The sequence below is a fragment of the Crinia signifera genome, chromosome 5 (assembly GCF_055691185.1).
Source record: "Crinia signifera chromosome 5, ASM5569118v1, whole genome shotgun sequence".
Classification (NCBI taxonomy): Eukaryota; Metazoa; Chordata; class Amphibia; order Anura; family Myobatrachidae; genus Crinia; species Crinia signifera.
The window spans coordinates 83,785,456-83,806,090 of record NC_139221.1 but is presented as its reverse complement, the minus strand read 5'-3'; the positions used below and the strand labels follow the sequence as shown (position 1 = coordinate 83,806,090).

The following is a 20,635-nucleotide window of genomic DNA, read 5'->3' as shown; positions in this document are numbered from 1 at the left end:
GTGGGGGGTAGGTGGGCTCCCCGGGTGCCAGGCAGCACAGGCTGCCCCCCGGGGGTGCCAGCAGGGGAGCGTATATTCACTACACACGATCGTAACGATCGGGTGCAGTGAATATATGAATATGTAATGAGCGGCTCGGCTCCGGCGCCCCCTGCTGGCTGCTGTGTAAAAAAAAAAAATTAAATATATATTCATGTGCTTACAGCACATGAATAAAAATAGCATGCCCCTCCTCAGAATAAAATTACTGATTTTTTTACACCAATTGTAAAAAACAAAACACTTTATTTTAAAAGTTCACATTCCACTTCACCATAAAAAGATAGCGATTGCTACTCGGTGAATCATGGTGAAAAAAACCTTGAAATGTATTCGCCATGTGGTTATTGAATAGGGTGATTTCACCGTTTTAGTCAGAAATTTGCCAAACAGCACAAATTCGCCATAAAAACATGGCGAATCAGGCTCATTGAATACCGCCCTTAGGGTCACCTTCAGACGGCATGCTTTGACATGGCACCGCCACATACACTCCTTCACAGACCACCGCATAGGGTGCCCGTTAGTGCAATTCTGCGGCAGCAGATGATGGTGCTGAAAGAACTGGACAGCCTCCTCCTCCGTCTTAGGCAAGCTGAACATATTTACAGGTACAGCCATAGCCATTTCGGATAATTCTGCTGCAGGTCTGCTGCCATTCCTGCCAGAAATTCACCTCAGAATGATTGACAGGGGGCGGGAATGACAGTGAGCGGGAACGAAATCGCATCGCATGCCACTATAACTTGACATGCGATGCGATTTCAGTATGGTAGCGAATGTAAGGAAACTGGGCGCCGTGATAATACACAAGTACCTTTGAATCCTGTGCTTGCCCCTGCATTTCTACAATGGCATTTTATTTTAGAATGGCACAGTTATTTTTTCATCTACTGCCAGTCTCGGGCTTACCATTTTCTGCAGCAGTGGAAAACAACAGTCACTCTTTCTAATTAACGCTTGACAGTTCTATAATTGTAGGAACAGCTGTGTTGTAAAAAGTAACATTTAACAGTCTTCTTGAGTACCTGGCCTAGGGGAATTGGGGAATTGTGCTAGTTTTTCAAGCAAAGACACAACCTTTCTGAAGTAGTTAATTATGCAAGCATTACCTTCAAATATGATGGATTTATGTCTTCAGCACACATTAAATCTTTTCTTATTCAGGTAATCTCTAAAATATTGTTTTCTGCACACAGTGGGACAGCCAGTGAGTCTCTTGGTGTGGGTGCAGTTGTGCTTTAATTAATGGTACTTTAAATAGGCTATTAGTATGCGACATTCCCTGTTGATTTACTGTATGTATTATAAGTGGTTTATTTATTTTAGATCTACAGTGTTTAGGTCTAAAATCAAAACGTCAACAACTAATGGTTGACAGGGTCAAAAGGTACACAACGGTCGACATGAGTTTCTCATTTTATTTGATCAACATACAGTATATTTTTCATTTTTGTTGTGTGTCAACATAGTTCGTCATGGACGTTGTATAAGTTCCCTCGCATGGCTTGCCGTGCTCCCCGTGCTTCAGGCACGGTGCCTTGCTTTGCATTGCACTCTATTATAATCTATTTCTATGCCCATGTGCATGTAATGTATGTACAAGTACAAACACTAGGATTTCAACCCTTTTTTCTTTACATTATTCATGCTTCATTAGATTGCGTTGGGGCCATTTCTGAACATTTCTGTAAAATTAGTGTTTGTATAATAAAGTTTTACTGTTCTGTTTTTTTTTTGTTTAAACATTCTTTTTACAGGTGGACTACAAGTCCAAATGGGCCCATTAATGCCCTGCATGCTGGGACTTATGGTTCGCTTGGTCCCAGCATGCAGGGGAGGTCTGCACGGACTTGTAATTTATCTGTAAAAAGCAATGTTTTTAAAAAAAACTTACGCCCATCAGCCCGGCGTCCACCGCCCACTGACGCCGGGGACAGCCCCGGACGTGTGAAGCCTGGGGGTACCCCTTTATTGGGCTCTACGCCGTTCCAAAAAAAAAAAAATACAAAAAAAACCACCCATTACCATGTCTCCCAAATCGCACATGTCCTCAAATTCGCACATTTTCATGACTAAAAATAGCACCATATCACTTTTTTGGTACTTGTTTCCTAGCTCGGCCACAATCGTGTGGATCGTGTACCTTTAAGTTAAGGTACACGATCCACACGATGGACCCGATTTCCTTTAAAATCAGGTCCATTTTGCCGGCAAAGGTACAAAATCGGGGGCATCGCGTCGGTCGGGACCATTAACATTGGTCCGGACGCGATGCCCCCGATTTTGCCATAGGCTTCAATGTTAAAATATTTTTTAACATTGAAATCGTGAGGATCGCGTCAGTCTTGTGCCATTATAATGGCACAAGATGAGATGGACTTGATTAAGTCCATCTCACATTAAAAAAAATGTGAAATGGGCCAATATGACCCATTTCACATTATAGATGTCCCCGTCGTCACCCCACGATAGACGACAACCCGAAGCGTGGCGAGCGGCGGCGGTGCGCGTCCTCCGACCTTTTCATTCCCCTACTATCCACGTCGGCGTGGAGTTGAGAATATATAGTGATACTCTAGGCAGTGCAAATGCAATGGACAACTGGGCTGTTTTTAATGAATGTGGCTATAAACTTGTTGGCAGAGAACATTTTTTTGAATGAAAACTATTTTTATTCTTCTCTTGACTTCAACACAAATAGATTCTGTGAAAGTGGAAAATAAATGTGTGTTGCATGAAGAACACTCTGTTCTGTTGTATTCGGTTTCAATTGCAGTTTGTACTATATCATCAGCATCTTCGACAACTGATTGGGCTTGAGTGATCTCTCGGCCTGTATGTGCTATAGCCACTTGTCAGCTGAAAGTCTGTCTACAATAGAATGAAAGCGAAGTAAACAAGTAGTGACCAGATACAGTGTGCTGCCTACTATAGCACTATTTGTTAGATTTGGAATAATGGAACCTCATTTTGAAATGTAAGGGTCTCTTATACAGCTGTTCTGTGAACACTAAGCAGTGGAAAAGGTGCCCATAGCAACAAATTACCTTTGAGCTAGCATCTATCAAGCACATTCTAGAAAATTCTAGTTCTGTATTCCTAATGTTTGTTCCTTCTTACAGAAACGGAAACGATCAAATGTTTTTAATCAAGGGGAGTTGGATGCCCAGGAGTATCACAAAAAGGTAATTGAGTCATCGGTCCCCCAAGCCATTTTATATTTTTGGGGTATATTCAATGATTTTTGTGAGCTATGACAGCGGGCAGTGCTGACTGCTCGCTGTCACAGCTCACGCGGTCAGCATTCAACTGACCCCCTGCGCATGCCATTTCACTGTCGCTAGGTTTTTGCAGCGACGAGGAAACGGCGTGTGCAGCCGCTAAAACAGAGAGGCTTGTGGCTAAATGCAGCGGGCTCCCTCGCTTCGCTGTTTAGGGGAATCCCCCAAAGCGTAAAATAGGGTGAGCGGCCAGCATGGGGGTTAAACTAGTTTTCAGCGATCCCCAACGTTTAACCCCCTTAACGGCCTCATTGAATATGGCCCATTATGCTTTAAGCTGGGTACATAGTAATAATGTATGGGAGCAGATGCTACAAAACAAAAACTATTGTTTGCAGTGGCAGCTTCAGAGAAGGGGCTGCAGCACAGTTGAACATTCAAATAGAGGAGCTACACCCACTGCCAGTGAGTCAGTTTGGAATGGCATTTCCAAATTGGCAGCAGTTGGTGTGGTTTCCCCATTTGAGTTATGAACTGTGCTGCAGCCTTTACTCTGAAGCCATCATTGATTGTTTGGATACATTTGTTAAATCAAATGGATTTCCAGCAATTGGGAGTAAATGATCAGTTGTTGTTTGTTCCCATGTGGGGACATCTGGTTTCTGTCCCCACAGATTGGACAGATAAATCTGTAGGTGTGTATCCAGCTTTACATTATGACAAATGTTTCCTTTGAGGTTTTATAGTCTAAATTACTAGCGAAAAATGTTTGAAATTGAAACCATATATCTTGGAATTAAAAACATGGGGCATGTGTAATAGCTCCCAATTTCACTGGAGGCACAGAATGCTGGCTGAACGCAGATGTTTTTTTAATTGTCAGTGATTTGCATGACATGGTTTTGTCTTTTAAATGATTACCACTTTAAAAACATCACGTAGATTGGCTGGCATCCCACAACCACTGGCAGACCCAGACACTATTACATATGCCCCCATATATCATTGTAGTTTAATTTAATAGATTATTTTAATGTTTGAGTAGTTAATGGCATAAATTAGTAATGTTTGGTAAGAGCCATTTATTCAACCACACACACACACAAAAAGAAAACTTTTTTTGGTACTTGTTTCCTAGCACGGCCACCACGATTTCTATCGTGTCGGAAAAATTGTGTCGGTCGCGTCGGGTGCATACCAAAACGCACACGACGCGACCGACGCGATGTACCAGATTTCTCCATAGGCTTCAATGTTAAATTATTTTAACATTGAAGCCTATGGAGAAATCGGGTCCATCGTGTCCATAGGCTTCAATGTTAAATTTTTTTAACATTGAAACTGAGTCCTAACATAGTAATAAATGGTAAAAGGGACAATATGGGCCATTTCTCATTGGGTATGGCCCCGTAATGTGTGTAAAAAATAATGGCCCCCCATTGTGTCCGCCACCCCCACGATTGACGCGAACCCGAAGCGTGGCGTGCGCAGCGAGCCGGCGAGGGGCGGCGGTGCGCGTCCTCCGACCTTTTCATTCCCCTACTATCCACGTCGGCGTGGAGTTGAGAATAGATTAGTGTGGCGAGCGCAGCGAGCCACCGAGCCCAAAGCGTGGCGAGCGGACGCTGATACCTTCACAGATCCCTGCGTCCCTTCGCGGGCTTCACAGGTATCAGCGTCCCCTCGAGGGGCTCGCTACGCTCACCACGCTTCGGGCTCGGTGGCTCGCTGCGCTCGCCACACTAATCTATTCTCAACTCCACGCCGACGTGGATAGTAGGGGAATGAAAAGGTCGGAGGACGCGCACCGACGCCCCTCGCGGGCTCGCTGCGCTCGCCACGCTTCGGGTTCGCATTAATTGTGGGGGTGGCGTCCACAATGGGGGGCCATTATTTTTTACACACATGACGGGGCCATAGCCAATGAGAAATGGCCTTTTCCCATTTCTTACTATGTTCAATGGACTCAGTTTCAATGTTAAAATAATTTAACATTGAAGCCTATGGACAAATCGGGTCCATTGCATAGGCTTCAATGTTAAATATTTTAACATGCCCGCGATTGTGGCCGTGATAGGAAACAAGTACCCTTTTTTTCAAGAGAAAATCTTATTAGAAATGTCAAGAATAGAAATTACAAGAAAACCTACGCAGAGGCTTCACAATTAAAATTAGAAGTATTAATTGGTATGTTTAACAAATTCCAAAGATATCTCTTGGTTTTAAGATATTATAATATTAAAGAATATTAAAAACTAATAAAGAAAGAGGAATAGCCATAAGAAGGCCAAAAGGAGGGAGAAAAAGTAAAGGGGAGGGATCCAACCTGGCTGGGCAATATAATCATCAGAAGGTCATGCAAACTAGCACAGAATCTTTTACTAGGTTACTTAGTGAAAAGCCGGAGTGACATTAAAGTAAGTGGTCCAGGGTTCCCAGACTTTAATACAATTTTTGAAGAGCCTTTCAAAATGCTAGTAATGTACTCCATAGAATGAATATGCCAGATTTCGGCAGTGATTTCAGCCAATGTCAGTAGATCCGAAGATCTCCAATGGCCTGCAATACAGGATCTGGCTGCCAGAACTATAAGAGTGAGAATTTTGTTCTGTGCGCATGATGCCTCTGGGATCTTCATAGAAACAGCCAGCTCTGAAAGGAATATGTATTGATAAATTAGAATTAGCTAGAGCTGCTATACTTTGCCAGAGAGGGACTAAAACAGGGCAATCCCACCTAATATGTAGAAATGTGCCATCCACACATTTACATCTCCAACAAAGGGGGGAAATCTCAGCGTTCATTTTGTTAAGCGTAACTGGGACATACAGTTGTACCATCTATAATATAATTTGTATGCGTTTTCTTAATCTTACACATATTGAACTAGAGGCTACATTAGAGTATATATCGGACCATTCTTTATCCTCAAGTGTCTCCCCCAAATCATTTTCCCATGCTTTTTCATGTAAATCTCTATTGTTTGAACTATAAGGCAACACTAAAAGGTACAGAGAAGATAAGCCCCTTACTAGATGCTCTACGGAAAACTAGGTTTTCTACTGAAGACAAGGGACTTGCAGCCATATGTGATTTTCCAAAAATGGAAATATCTTATTTGGAGATATTAAAATAAATTTTTATGAGGGATTGAGTGTAAGGTTTGAATTTCCGCAAAGGTGGGAAAGGAAGAAGTTTGGGAAATATCGTTAAGAAATCTAATCCCACTATTCCACCAATATCCAAAGGCGATCGGAGCACACCCCGGGCGAAAGCTGGGGTTATTAAACAAAGGCACCAAAGGGCTAGATTAAATTTTCTATTGGTCATGTCCCAGACATCAAGCGTATGAGAAATTATCGGGTGGGACTTAGTACAATTGGTGAGGGCCAGAATAATGTGTGTAGTTTCTGGCTATCAAGTTTTTTTTTTTAGATGCCATGTGTCCAAAACAGATAGTTTGGCCAGACCAGTGGTGAGGTTGTGTGAGGTGCGTATTACTTCCGAAGAATGTTTTAAGGGTTGTGCTGCAGTTTTATCAATGTTAGGGTCTAAGACAGAATTAAAGTCTCCAGCTATCAGCAAGTGACCCTGTGAAAATTTTTCTTTCTCTTTCAATGGTCCTGGTGACACAGCTCAACATTGGAATGTAGGAGGGTCCGTAGGAGCCAGGCACCTATCCTAAAGCTTTAGAGTGGTAGGCTCCTCCCTTCTGCATCCCAGACTCTTCAGTTCGTGTTAGGTGCCCACTGGAGTGGGTGCTATTCTAAAGGGCTGCCGGAGCAGCCGAAGGATTAGAGTTAGTTAGGGTTTTCATTGTTTTATTAACTTTTACACTAGCTAGGTAGGCACAGTGTGAGGATTCTCCTTAGTGAATCCTCACACTGCTAGCGCAGCAGGAGCTGACAGAAGCGCGTCCTGTCAGCTCGCTGTGCACAGGGGAGACGCTGTCTGGCCTCCCTGTGCAGCGCTTACAGCTTCTTTTAAGAAGCTGCCTGGGCTCAGGAGCGTTCTAAAACCGGCTTCACGCTAGGTGGGGATCATGGGGGACAGGCGCTCTGTGATGGCGGCGGCCATTTTCTGCGGAGCTTACACACTGAGCTCCTATATGAGAGGACAGCAGTGTGTTACAGGCATGTTCCGAGTGGTCCCCAGCTGAGGGGGAGATACTGGAACTAGGAAATCCTGCAATGGGAGCGGCTGTCTGGGGGTGGTTGGCGCCAAAAGCCACAGACCCCGCAGCAGCAGGGACTTGGTCTCTTCCCTCACTCTGTTTTGGCGTCATTCGGAACGCTTGCAGCGGAGCTGAGCTGGCTTACAGATCCTGACAGAGTGATTGGATTTCCTGGGCATCGCTTTCCCCATTATGAAGACTACAGACAGCTAAGTGACTGAGTACACTGTAATAATGCCTGTATATTTAATGCGCTGTGACTGTGTTATTTGAGAACATCATGTCTGAGCAACAGTCTGTGGTTTTGGGGGAGGGAGCCTTAAATGCATTGAGCGCTTGCAGTGGTTGTACACTGAAATTTGTCCCTGAGCAGATGGCCAGGGGGGGCTTATGTATTTCTTGCGCTGCTGTGAAACCCATGGGGAGTGAACCCCAGAGGGTAGTGCTATCGGAACCTGCGTGGGCCAAGTCCCTGGGCAGGTCTGTTAATGCTTTGGTGCATGGCTGGACAGGCAGAGTGATGTGCTGGTAACTTCCCCTAGACCATTGCCATTATCTCAGCAGTCCTCGGGCTCCTTGCCTCTGATCCAGACAGATCCTGACTTATTACAGGTCAGGCAGGATACTGCTAAGGGAATCAGCAGGTTTAATTACTTGTTGGACAAGTTTGATGGTGATTCTGTGGGGACCCCTAAAAGGTCTTATTCAGTGCCATGTCAGCTGCTGATGAGGAAGGAGAGTATTCAGACATTCCCTGGGAGCAGGGTGATGATTCTGAAGAGTCCTCAGCCTCAGGGGTGGAGGATTTGATTACTGCTGTTAAACAGGCATTGAATTTGTCTGTGGATGATAAAACTCCTGCAAAGGGTGTTTTTTAAGAGACAGCGTAAAGAAACTGTTACTTTCCCTGCAGACGAGGGGTTACAAGATTTATTGGAAGGGGCCTTGAAAACCCCTGATAAAAGGCTTCAGATGCCTAAAAGAATTTTAAGCCTGTACCCCATACCTGAGGCGCATGCTGACCTCTGGGAAAAAGTCCCAGTGGTAGATGCTTCTGTGGCACGTTTGTCAAAAGCCACTGTGCTACCAGTGCAAGGGGGAGCAGCGTTTTTAAGGACCCCGTAGACAAAAAGCTGGAGGGTAACCTCAAGGCAATACACCCTCTGATTGCTTCAACCTGGGTCTCTAAGGCCATGATTGTGTGGGCCAGTGATTTGTGCACTATTTTACACGCTGACCCTTGTGTGTTATTGCTTGCGGAGAAGCTTAAAAGCAGCTGCAGAGTATGTACTGGAGGCTGAGGAGGAAGCTCTCAAAATGGCTGCCAGAGTTTCCACAGTGTCTGTAAATGCCAGGAGAGTGCTCTAGCTTAAGGCTTGGGAGGCAGATAATGAGTCTAAGAAAGCCTTAGAGGCATTAGCTTTTAAAGGAAAGCTGTTATTTGGCTCTGAACTGGAAGAGATTATTAAGCAGGCCACAGGTGGCAAAAGTACTTTACTGCCAGCCCCTGCAGCCAAGCAGACATCAAGGTTTTCTGCTTTCAGGCCGTCCTTTCGGCCCTCCCCTAGAGGAGGTGCGTCCTTTCGAGGGCAGTCCTTTAGGGGAAAGTTTCAGTCCTCCAGGGGCAAGGCCCCAAAGTCTAAATTTGGTTCCTTTCATAAGAAACCAAACACAAAAGGAGAGGACAAACCCTCCGCATGACTGCCAAGGGTTTTGCCCGGCGGTGGTCAAGGTGGGGGGACGTCTGACACTGTTCAAAGACGCATGGGCATTGTTAGACCGGGATTCTTGGGTGTTAGAAATTATAACCCAGGATTACACTTCAAAGGTCTTCTTCCAAGAAGATTCATTCCCACACCAATACCAAAGGAGGCTTGGCTCCGTACAGCTCTCTTGGGAGCGGCTCACTCTCTTTTAAAGAAGGGTGTGGTGATCCCGGCCCCCAGAGCGGAGTGGAAAAAAGGCTTTTGTTCCACTCTGTTTCTGGTGCCCATACCAGACGGGTCTTTAAGACCGATTCTCAATTTAAAGTCATTAAATATCCATTTGTGGGTAGACCATTTCAAAATGGAGTCTCTACGGTCAGTGCTGCTAAGCCTGGACCAGGGAGAATTTTTGGCGTCCATGGATGTCCAGGACGCGTACCTTCATGTTCCTATCCACCCAGAACATCAGGCTCTATTGAGGTTTGCGATAGGAGACCTGCACTTGCAATTCCAGGCGTTGCCCTTCGGCCTGGCCACAGCGCCAAGGGTATTCACCAAAGTAATGTCTGTAATGGCGGCTGTGCTTCGACTGAGGGGAATCACAGTGATTCCATATTTGGACGACCTGCTGTTCAAAGCGGAGTCAGCAGACATGTTGAAGAGTCACTTGGCAGAAGCCATCAGGTTTTTGCAGGATCACGGCTGGCTTTTAAATTTACAAAATTCTCAATTGGTGCCGTCACAGAGACTTGGGGGTTGTTCTGGATACCCAGGTGCATCGGGTGTTTCTACCAGAGGCAAAGGCCAGGGATCTGGCTGCCTTGGTCCAGGAGATCCTCGGGTCTCAGAGCACGTCAGTATGGAGGTGCCTCAAGCTGCTGGGGAAGATGGTGGCGTCTTTCGAGACGTTGCAGTTCGCCAGGTTCCACTCTCGAGTGTTCCAGTGGAACATTCTGACAACTTGGTCAGGAAATGCTCAGACCATGAAGTTAGTACAAATAGTTTTGTCTTCAGAAACTCGATCCTCCCTGAAATGGTGGACGGAGGTGGATTCCCTTCAGTGGGGTCCGTACCTGCAGTCCTGGAGCTGGCTGGTAGTCACTACCGACGCCAGTCTCAGTTGCTGGGGGGCAGTAGTCTTGGACCTGCGTCTGCAAGGCTTGTGGACCTCAGAGGAGTCTGCCTTGCCGATCAACATCTTGGAACTGAGAGCTGTGTGGAAGGTGATTTCTCTGGCGTGAGAGATTACAGAGGCTCCCTTTAAGGATTCAGACCGACAACGCCACAGCTTTGGCATATCTGAATCACCAGGGAGGCACACGCAGCAAGCTGGCTATGTGGGAGGTGTCCCGAATCTTCTTGTGTGCGGAACAGAATGTTCCAGCATTATCTGCAATATTCATACCAGGAGTGGAGAATATAGAGGCCGACTTCCTGAGCAGAGAGGAGCTGATGGAAGGGGAATGGAGCCTGAACCCACAAGTATTTCACCAGATTACACTGAGGTGGACCTGATGGCATCCAGGTTCAACCATCAGGTACCCAGGTTTTATGCCAGGACGAGGGATCCACTGGCAGAAGCAGTGGATGCCATGACTATCCCCTGGGAGGGGAAGCTGCTTTGTTTTTCCGCCAGTTCCAATGCTGGCAAGAGTGTTGAAAAGGATACAGGCCCAGGCAATTCCAGTGATTTTAGTGGCCACAGATTGGCCAAGGAGGTCCTGGTACTCGAGGCTTCAGAGATTGTCTGTGGACTCGTGGCGTCTACCTCCTGAGGTCAGACCTTCTAAAACAAGGACCGTTCAACCATCTGGATTCAGCTCGATTAATTTTGACGGCCTGGCTGTTGAAACCGCCATTTTGAGGAATAAAGGGTTCTCAGAGGCGGTGGTTAACACTATGATTAAAGCCAGAAAGTCAGTGTCTTCTGCAAATTATTATAGGGTCTGGAAGACCTATATTCGATGGTGTGAAAGACAGAAGTCACACACATTGCGCTTTAAATTGGCTAAATTGTTGGAGTTTTTGCAGGATGGCTTTTCCTCCGGGTTAAGCCTTCAGTCACTCAAAGGGCAGATCTCGGCCTTGTCAATTTATTTCCAAAGAAGGATTGCATTATTACCGGAAGTACAGACCTTCCTGCAGGGGGTGTCCCGATTGAAACCTCCCTACAAACAACCAGTAGCACCATGGGATTTATCTCTGGTTTTGGAGTGTCTTCAAAAGGCACCTTTTGAACCATTAAGGTCGGCTGACCTTAAATTCCTTACATGGAAACTGGTATTTTTGTTGGCAGTGGCGTCAGCAAAAAGAGTATCGGAGTTGGGAGCATTGTCATGCAAGTCTCCCTTCCTTATATTTCATGATGATAGGGCTGTCCTTCGGACAGTACCCCAATTTTTTACCAAAAGTAGTATCTGCTTTTCATCTAAATCAGGAGATAGTTCTGCCTGTGTTTCAACCCTCAGAGGGTTCAAAGAAAAGGGACAAATTGAGGAATTTGGATGTTGTGCGCGCATGGCGCATTTATGTGGACAGAGTTAAGAGTGTCAGAAAGACTGATACTTTGCTAGTTTTGTATGACATACACAAAATTGGTTGGCCTGCTTCTAAGCAGACCATTGCTAGGTGGTTGCGCTCTGTTATAGCGTTTGCATATACTAAAGTTGGTAGGCCTGTGCCGGCCAGGATTAATGCGCATACCACCAGGTCGGTTGGCACCTCTTGGGCGGTTTGACATGGGGCAACAGCTGAGCAGGTTTGCAGGGCTGCCACTTGGTCATCTGTTCATTCCTTTGCCAAATTCTATAGGTTCCATGAGTTCGCATCGGAGGACACATCATTTGGGCGAGCAGTGATGAGAGCTGCAGACCTAAGCGTACCCACCCAAAGGACCGGCTCTGGAACGTCCCAATGTTGAGCTGTGTCACCAGGACCATTGAAAGAGAAAAAGGGATTTTTGGAAGAACTTACCGTTCGAATCCCTTTCTCTGATATGGTCCTGGTGACACAGCGATCCCTCCCTTACGTATGCCAGGTTCATGATGTTTCATGTTATATGGTTAAAAGTTATTTTTGAATAATGTGCATATAATATGTGCAGGCGTTTGTACTGAGTTAATGACTCTGGTTAACATTGGGGGCATAAATATTAACCAAAGTAATTTTCTCTGGACCTATAGAGTCCACTAAAACAAGAAATGGGCCCTCTGAATCTGCCATTTTTTTTCCCAAAATAAAAGGGAACTTTTTTGAAAACAAGATTGCCACTCCTCGTTTCTTACAAGAGATCGTCCATTACAAGAGAAGTCCATTCTTTTCAAAGTATGTTTGGGGTTCCAAAGATTGGGACCAGCCGGTTGGAGGGGAGGAGGGTTTTGAAGAAAGGGAAAAAGGAAAATGAAAGACAAGAGAACAGAAAACCAAGAAAGTAAGAGAAGAGACCTTAAAAGGTCGAAACCCTATCCAGAGTAGACCCTAAAAAAAAAAAAAAAAAAAAAAAAAATATATATATATATATATATATATATATATATATATATATATATATATATATATATATATATATATATATATATATATATTATTTCTAGAGTGGGGGCTGGGGATGCCTCTGGGGTTGTGACTACACCAGAGGCCCTCATTAATCTATACTTCCAAAAGCGGAAGAGAACTAGTGAAATTACGGTACTTGTTTCCTAGCGCGGCGCCCAATTTTGTTATTTCTCATGGGCCATTATAGTGCCATGCGATGCTATTTTTTAATGTAATTTATTTACTGCTCTGTTGGCCCTAGGGGATTGCATTGCATTGCACCTTCCGAAAAATTGCATGAGATTTTATAGGGTGCGATGCCATGCCATTAGCTATACACTTGTATGACATACAATGAGGTTTCACTGACCCCCCCCCCCCCCACACACACTATCCACGCCAATATAGTTCAGCATTCAATAAATACATGCACTTACTGCAATGCTCCTTCCTGGGGTGTCTCCTTGGGTAGTCCAACAGAACTCCAATGTAGTATATCCAATAAAGTGGCACTTACTCAGACTTGTAAAAACGTCCTTTAATCCTGTCGTCAGGACAGCAACACAATGGCAAACTAAACAAACAAACAACATAAATATATATATACCTAACAACCCCCCCCCCCCCCCCATTTTTACACATACACTTTTTTTTATGTATTTCATTAAACAATATAATTACTAAGTTAGAAAGGGAAACCTCTTATACATTTGCAATAGATGGAAAGAGATATCTTATAAAAACCCTTTCAATCTTTTTAAAGTTTGCAAGGGAGGAATTATGTATTCACGGAGGGGACAGATCATCCCCTCTATCCCGTTGTTTCGAAGACCATTGAGGCAAAGGGGGGCGAGGTCGTTGAGATGTACGTGCACCTTCAGGGGGAGCTAAAATTGAGGACTCTGGTCAAATATTTAGCTCTTCCAAGATCTTTTGGCCTTGATCTAGAGCTGTTCGAGTGATGTTATCTCTCAGAACCTGCAGCTCAAACGGAAAGTTCCAACGATAATTTACATTGCGCTGACACAGTAATTTAGTAATGGGCTGAAGGTCTCTCCTTTTTTGTATTGTAGAAGGTGCAAGGTCCTGAAAGATCTGAATGTTCAAATCCTTAAATGTGAAATATGCAGAATCCCTTGATGCCGCCATTAATTTTTCTTTGGTGCGATAGTAATGCAGTCTTGTAACTATGTTTCTGGGCGGTTGTCCCGGCAAGGGTTTACTGTAACTCTCAGAGCTCGGTGATGTAAATCGGCATCATGAAGGTCCGGAAAGATGTATCTAAAGCTATTTCTGAGGAATAACAATAACTCAGTTGGAAGAATGGATTCCAGAACATTCCTAACCCTTAAATTATTCCTCCTCCACCTATTTTCTGTTGCAGTCACGAAAGTATCGATTGCGCTAGATATTATATGTGAATTGGGCCCTCTCCATGCACAAGGCGTCATAAGTCTGTTTGGCTGTTTGATATGAGGTTCGTGTGTCAGCAGAATCTTGTAACAGTAAAGCATCATAAGTCTCGGCCAACCAGGAGCTACAATCCACTATGGCATCTGCTAGTTTCTTACGTTTCCTGGCCACACGTTCCATAATTTGGCCTCTAATCACCGGCTTAGCTGCTGCCCAAAATATGTTAATATCCTACTCATGTTCTGCATTATCTTTCATGTAAGTGAGAACCGCCTGTTTTAAGTGGGTCTGGAAGTCAGTGGAATTAGCCAGATAGGAGGGAAACCTCCAATTATAGGACGTGAGGATAGGGTCAGCCAGGGATAGCGTAAACCACACCGGTGCATGATCAGATATGGTTATAAGGTTTATCCCTGAATCTAGGACTTTATGATCCAGACAATTTGACAATAACCAATTATCTATCCTGGATGAGGAGTGGTGGGGGTGCGAATAAAAGGTGTAATCCCTGGATACCGGATAACTGCACCTCCAGTGGTCACATAGACCCAGGCCATCAGTTAACAATGTTATAGGTGTCTGGCTTCAATCGTTTCAAATGTGCCAGTACCTTACGTCTTTTAATGGGAGAATTTAGCTCTTCCACATTCCAAGAAACAAACTTTAAAGAAGAATGCACTCTAGTGGCACTATTAAATGTCTTAGTCATGTCTACCCATAGTGTTTGTTTTTTTTTTCACCTATTTTGTACTACCATATACTGAAAATTGGTTGTCTCCTGACATGCATCTATTTTTCCAGACTCTATAGTACACCCCACTGTTCATTCCATCTCCTGGTCCCAACCCTTCTTTCTGTTCTGTTGCCTCACCCTACTTTTTTTTCCCTCAACTTTTCTACTCCCCATACACATTCTCCATTCTATCATTTTCCATATTTCCTTCCTTTGTCTCCTTGCCCATTTCCTTGGTCTTATCTCTCTATTATGCAATCTCTCATGCCACTCTCCTTTGCTATAACACCAACTCATTCACCAGCTCTCTGAAATCCGGATCTTACCCTGTTCATTCACTAACCATTGCTTTTCTGTCTTTACTACTTTTCCCCTTCACCACCCTTTCTACCTGAGAGTGTCCATCAAGAGTCCATTCTTGACCTACTCCTCTTTTTTCCTTTAATCCATCCATCTCCATAGGAAATAGCATCAATTTTTTTTTTTTAAATACATGGATACAAGATCTACATATATGTTATATAAAGTTCACTTTTGGAACACCCCTTAAAAGTATTAGTTGCTTTCACTGCTATTTTTTTATGTGATGCCCTGGGGGGATTCAACTGGTTTGGGGGTGCCCTGCATCCCCGTACCTGTACCCCAGAGCATTAGGGACCTGCTTGACAGAGTTGACCTCAGCATTGGTGGGCAGGTTCATATCTTTTGCCAGATATATGCTAATATACTCCTTAATTGAATGCAAAAAGATATATATCTCTTATATATTTAGCCAGATCTGTCACTCATCCCCTGTGTATATAACGTTCCCACCCAGCGGGATACACAAACCCGCCCCCCTAGGGAAAAGACCAGTGTTCTATGTGTATAACGTTCCCGCCCAGCGGGATACACAAACACGCCCCCCCCCTAGGGAAAAGACCAGTGTTCTACAAACCACCACCCCCTTGACATCACCTCCCCCCCGCCCAGCCAGGGCTACCGGTACATGCCCACCATCCACCATTACTCCACAGCCACCAGGTGAACGGCAGGTCTGCCCGCACCCCCCCCCCCCTCTCTGCCAGCACACCCCCGGACCCCCACGACCCCCCCTCTCCTGCGAATCGCAGCATGCGACACACACACCCCCCCCGCGCGATTCATGGCACCCCCGCGACCCCCCCCTCCCGCGATTCACGGCACCCCTGTGACCCCGCGATTCACGGCACCTCCGCGACCCCCTCCAGCGATTCGCACACACCCCCCCTCCCGCGATTTACGGCTCCCCTGGTGCCCCCTCCCGCGATTCGCTCCCCCCACCCCCTCCTGCGATTCACTGCACCCCCCTCCCGCGATTCGCGGCCCCTGCGCCCCTTACAACGGTGTGAAGAGCGCCTGTAGGGCACGATGAATCACCTAGTAATAATAATAAATACCCAAGCATTTCTGACTGGTAATTTTCCTTTTAACTTGGAACCTTTTCTTGTGTGAAAGGGTTGAAATTCGCAGTGTTTGAACCCAGAAATAAAACGGGGCGAAGACCCAGAAATGTTTACTCGTGTTGAAAGGCAAATTACTGGGTAGAAATGCTTGACCAGGTAATTTGCTTTGCAGTGTGATCGGGTGGTCAGACTGGAACTGGTAAAATGACCTGCCATGCAATTGCTGGGTAAATGCCAGAAATTTCAGATAATTCAGTCTGAATGGGTTATTAGTTAGACCTTGACAAAACTTAGACACAAGTAAAATGTGTACATGGCAAATGTTGACGCATGAAAAGGTCAAAATTCATTTTTTTATGTTTTTATTGGTGTCAAGGGGCCTGATTCAGAGTTAAACCCCTTTCACATCGCACTTTTAAAACGGTAAATTGCCGTTTTTTTCCCTTTTTAAAACGTTTAAGCCTGCACTGTGAATGCACCACAGCCGATTTACCGTTTAAAGTTAACTGGCATTTCGAACCGTGTAAAAAGCAGAGTCCTACACGGTTCCTTGCCGTTTTTTGTGCAATGTGAATGTGTACAATGCTATGCATTCACAGTGCAGGCTTAAACGTTTTAAAAAGGGGGGAAAAAAACGGCAATTTACCGTTTTAAAAGTGCGATGTGAAAGGGGTATAAACCGGTATTTAAAACGGTAATCTGCAGCAATGTTAAGGCTCTGACCCGTTTTAATTACCGTTTTAAATACCGGTTTTTAAAACGTGTCGGCGATGTGAAAGTGGTATAAATCACAAAGGCAAAATCTTTATCAAATGGGCACAACCATGTGAACCGCAGGTGAGACAAATATAGCTTGTGCAGACGGAGCTAAATTTGGGGAAGTTATTTTGTTTTTGTGCAGCTTAAATACTGTTACTATATAATATTGAAAAGGATTGTTACTGGCATAGATAATATTTACAGAGGATAATCATATAACCAACATAAGACCGCGTTAGTGACAATCACCCGCGGTACCTGGTTGGCGGTGCTCCCAAAATAGTTCCGAGTTAGAACTGAGAAAACAGTCAAGAGATGACCAAGGAAGAACGAAGGGGTTTGGGGGCACACTTTACACAAATTAGTGTATATATGTAAACAATTTAGACAATTAGACATGGTCACAATTCGTGAATAACAAAGATAATATTGTGGCTGTTACTATGCAGTATTTTCTTTTTAATCAACCTCTTGTCCACTGTTCATACACACAATTGTTTAATCTGATTAAGTACAGTGGTTGGATAATTGATATAGAATGGAGAAACACTTTTTTTTTTACGCAGGATACATAATCCCAATTTTCACACAGATTAGTTATAATAATGTTATAGCTGCGTCACAGTCTTGTAAAGTATTACACCCATAAGGGGCTATCCGGTGAGGTGGTGGATAGTCCAAATTCAAAGAAATTGAATCAAAGTGCTCCTCAAACAAACATAGGGTGCTTCTGCTGTCTAGGTATAAATACAGCACCGGGTATCCCCTATTGGTCTCCCAAACAGGTACTGATCAGAACCGTCACTGCTTAGCTTCCGAGCTCGGATGGATAGTGCGGCGCAGTGATGTATAGCAATATATAGCTGATAGATGAGAGGGCACCAATGTAAAAGAGGGAGCTAAGATCTGCTTCTGCTTTTTACCGGGTATGACCAAATCAATTCCTGTTAAACATGCAACATTGCAGAACAGAAAATGAGAGAGCAGTGGAGGGACAGAGTGTTAGAAAGTGATGGGTTAACACAGTTGGCTCTGCCTTCTGCTATCCACCATCTTGGACATATATCTGGTAGATTAGAGAGGAGATAGCTGTTGCTTTCCCACTGAGATATTGAATAAACAGTGAAACAGACACGATAGTGTCCGGTGGTGAAAACAATGTGTTTAATAAATAGAGCATAAACATGAGTCACAAAAAGGGCATATATGTAATGCCCCGAGGTCTAGGAAAATAGGTTAAATAATTAAATATTCCCACTGTTCAATTTCAGACCATGTGCAAGGTGCCAGCAACAGAAATTGCTGTTCATCTACGGACATACAGGGGACAATATAATGATTGGTATTGTCTTGTTTATTCCAATATTGCATATGGGAAAGTATGTTGCCGTAGAGTATAATATGTGCTCACCACATCTACAAATGTCAAAAATATATCCTCATTGGGTGCAAATTAAATAAAGATAATTGGCCACAAACAGCAGCGAATTATGTAACAAAGAAAAGGGCTGATAATACTGAATATGGCAATTAGGCACAAACAGCGATAAATGAAGGGAGACTGATAATACCAGATTTGGAAGATACTAATAATGGGTGGGGACCAGGGGTCAGCCAAGACGATACAATACCTAGACCGTATGAAACCACTTCATCCACTTCCTCCATCTTGCTGCAGCACACTCAATATCCAGCCAGGAACAAGTGGTTTCAGGATTCAGTATTGAATCCCGGCGGTCGGGATCCCGGCGTTCAGAATCCCGACGCCGGAATCCCGACAGCCGAAATGCCGACAAGGGGGGGACGTGGATCGCCCCCCCTTGCGGGCTCGCTGCGCTCGCCTCGCAGCGGGCCCGGTGCCTCGCTACGCTCGGCACACTAATTTATTCTCCCTCCAGGGGTGTCGTGGACACCCACGGAGGGAGAATGTGTCAGCATTTCGGCGGTCGGGATTCCGGCGTCGGGATTCTGAACGCCGGGATACCGACCGCCGGGATACCGACCGCCGGGACTGTAACTGCATCCCGTGGTTTCATAGTCATCCTACTATCTGTGGTGGGTTTTGCTGGGGCAGGACAAACCTGCCCTATGAGGTTTGTCCTGCCCCAGCAAAACCCACCACTCAAGGGGTTAAAGAAAACAAACAGCAGATAGCTGCACTGCGGTTGGCATTTCAGCCTTTAATGTCTTTTTTCAAAACAGCTTACATGATTATATGATATATATATATTTATATTTTCATGTATTGTTTGAATTTCTAGACGTAATATTAGTTTAGCTTTTGAAATAAAAGTTAAATCTTAATTCTTGACTCTTTTCTGGCTGCTTTATTTTTACATTGCAATTTAGATTTCAGTTTGAACACACCCCACCCAAATCAAGCTCTCTCTGCACATTACATTTGCCTCACCTGCAGTGCAGCATGGTTGTTCCCATTTGAGAAAGATTTTGCTTTTGTGATTAGCTCTCATGCAGACCCAATGTCAAAAACTGAGCATGTCAACCTCAAATTAGTGTAAAGCAGCCCATACACGTCCCGATGTGGGCGGGCGTTGTGGGCTTCAATAGCACGGATCACATTGCATTGCATGTGCATCCGTTGTGCATGCAATGCGATGCAATTTGATGAAACCTAAGTACAAAAAGTATGTGCAAGCACATACTTTTTGTACTGTGCGATGAGGTGCCGCGGGAGCGCGCACCTCAAAGCACAGAACGGACAGCCCGGCATCGCAGCGTGTATGGGCTGCTTAACACAGACCATTTTTTCATGTGTCAACCTTTTAATTTACTTGTGCCAAACTTTTGTCAGTCATACTAGTGCATGTCTAAGTTTTGTCAATGACTAATGCATGTCATACTATTTACTATCTATCTAGACCAGTTGTATCAAACTCATGGCCCTCCAGCTGTTGTGGAACTACGTGTCACAGCATGCCTTTCCAAAGTTTTAGAAATCCATTATATAAAATCTGTGGCAGGGCTTGCTGGGACATGTAGTTCCACAACAGCTGTATGGCCATGAGTTTGACACCTCAGATCTAGACATGTCTATCAGCCACCTGGATCCTTATGCTGTGGAAGCTGCTCCGTGGGTGTTCACTCATCTTGCTGATGAAGTAGCCATCCTCAAACAAAGCAGAGAATCGCACATGTATGTGGGAGGCGTTTACTTATACCAGATGCATAAACATTTGAACATTGCTGCTGATTCCAAACAAGCAGCAGCGATACCCATTTCATTCACATCTGATTCTCCATCTGCAAATGCTCTGCTGAGGTGTCTACTTAGGGTGTAGTATAGTGGCCCGACAGTCGGTTAAGATTCCGACGGACAGTATAACGACATTGGAATCCTGACTGCTTGTATTTCGATACTGGGCGAGTGCATCAAAGCCCCTTGTGGGCTTGCCACACTGCGGGTGCACTGTATTCACCACAGATTCCATTCTCCCTCTACGGAGGTCGTAGATCCCCACAAGGGAGAATAGCCCCTGTAAGTTGGGATCCCGTCTGTCTGGCAATTAACAGTTGGGATTCCGATGTTGGAATCCCGACTGTCGGGAAGTCATCTGACACCCGTCTACTTAGCAGACCTGGGAGGTGCTGTGTCTCGTCGCGCCTGCTCA

At 44.7% G+C, this 20,635-nt stretch overlaps 1 protein-coding gene across 6 annotated transcripts in view; it reads left to right on the top strand.

Moving 5' to 3' along the window:
* METTL4 (methyltransferase 4, N6-adenosine) overlaps positions 1–20,635 on the top strand; it is a 212,860-nt gene that overhangs the window by 16,219 nt on the left and 176,006 nt on the right. For 5 of the 6 annotated variants that reach the window (XM_083187565.1, XM_083187560.1, XM_083187562.1 and 2 more), the window contains exon 2: positions 3,165–3,227. The exons of the other annotated variant lie outside the window; for it this stretch is intronic. In XM_083187565.1, the coding sequence (XP_083043691.1) occupies positions 3,165–3,227 (63 nt within the window). The remainder of the gene's footprint in view (positions 1–3,164; positions 3,228–20,635) is intronic. 6 annotated transcript variants of the gene reach the window in all.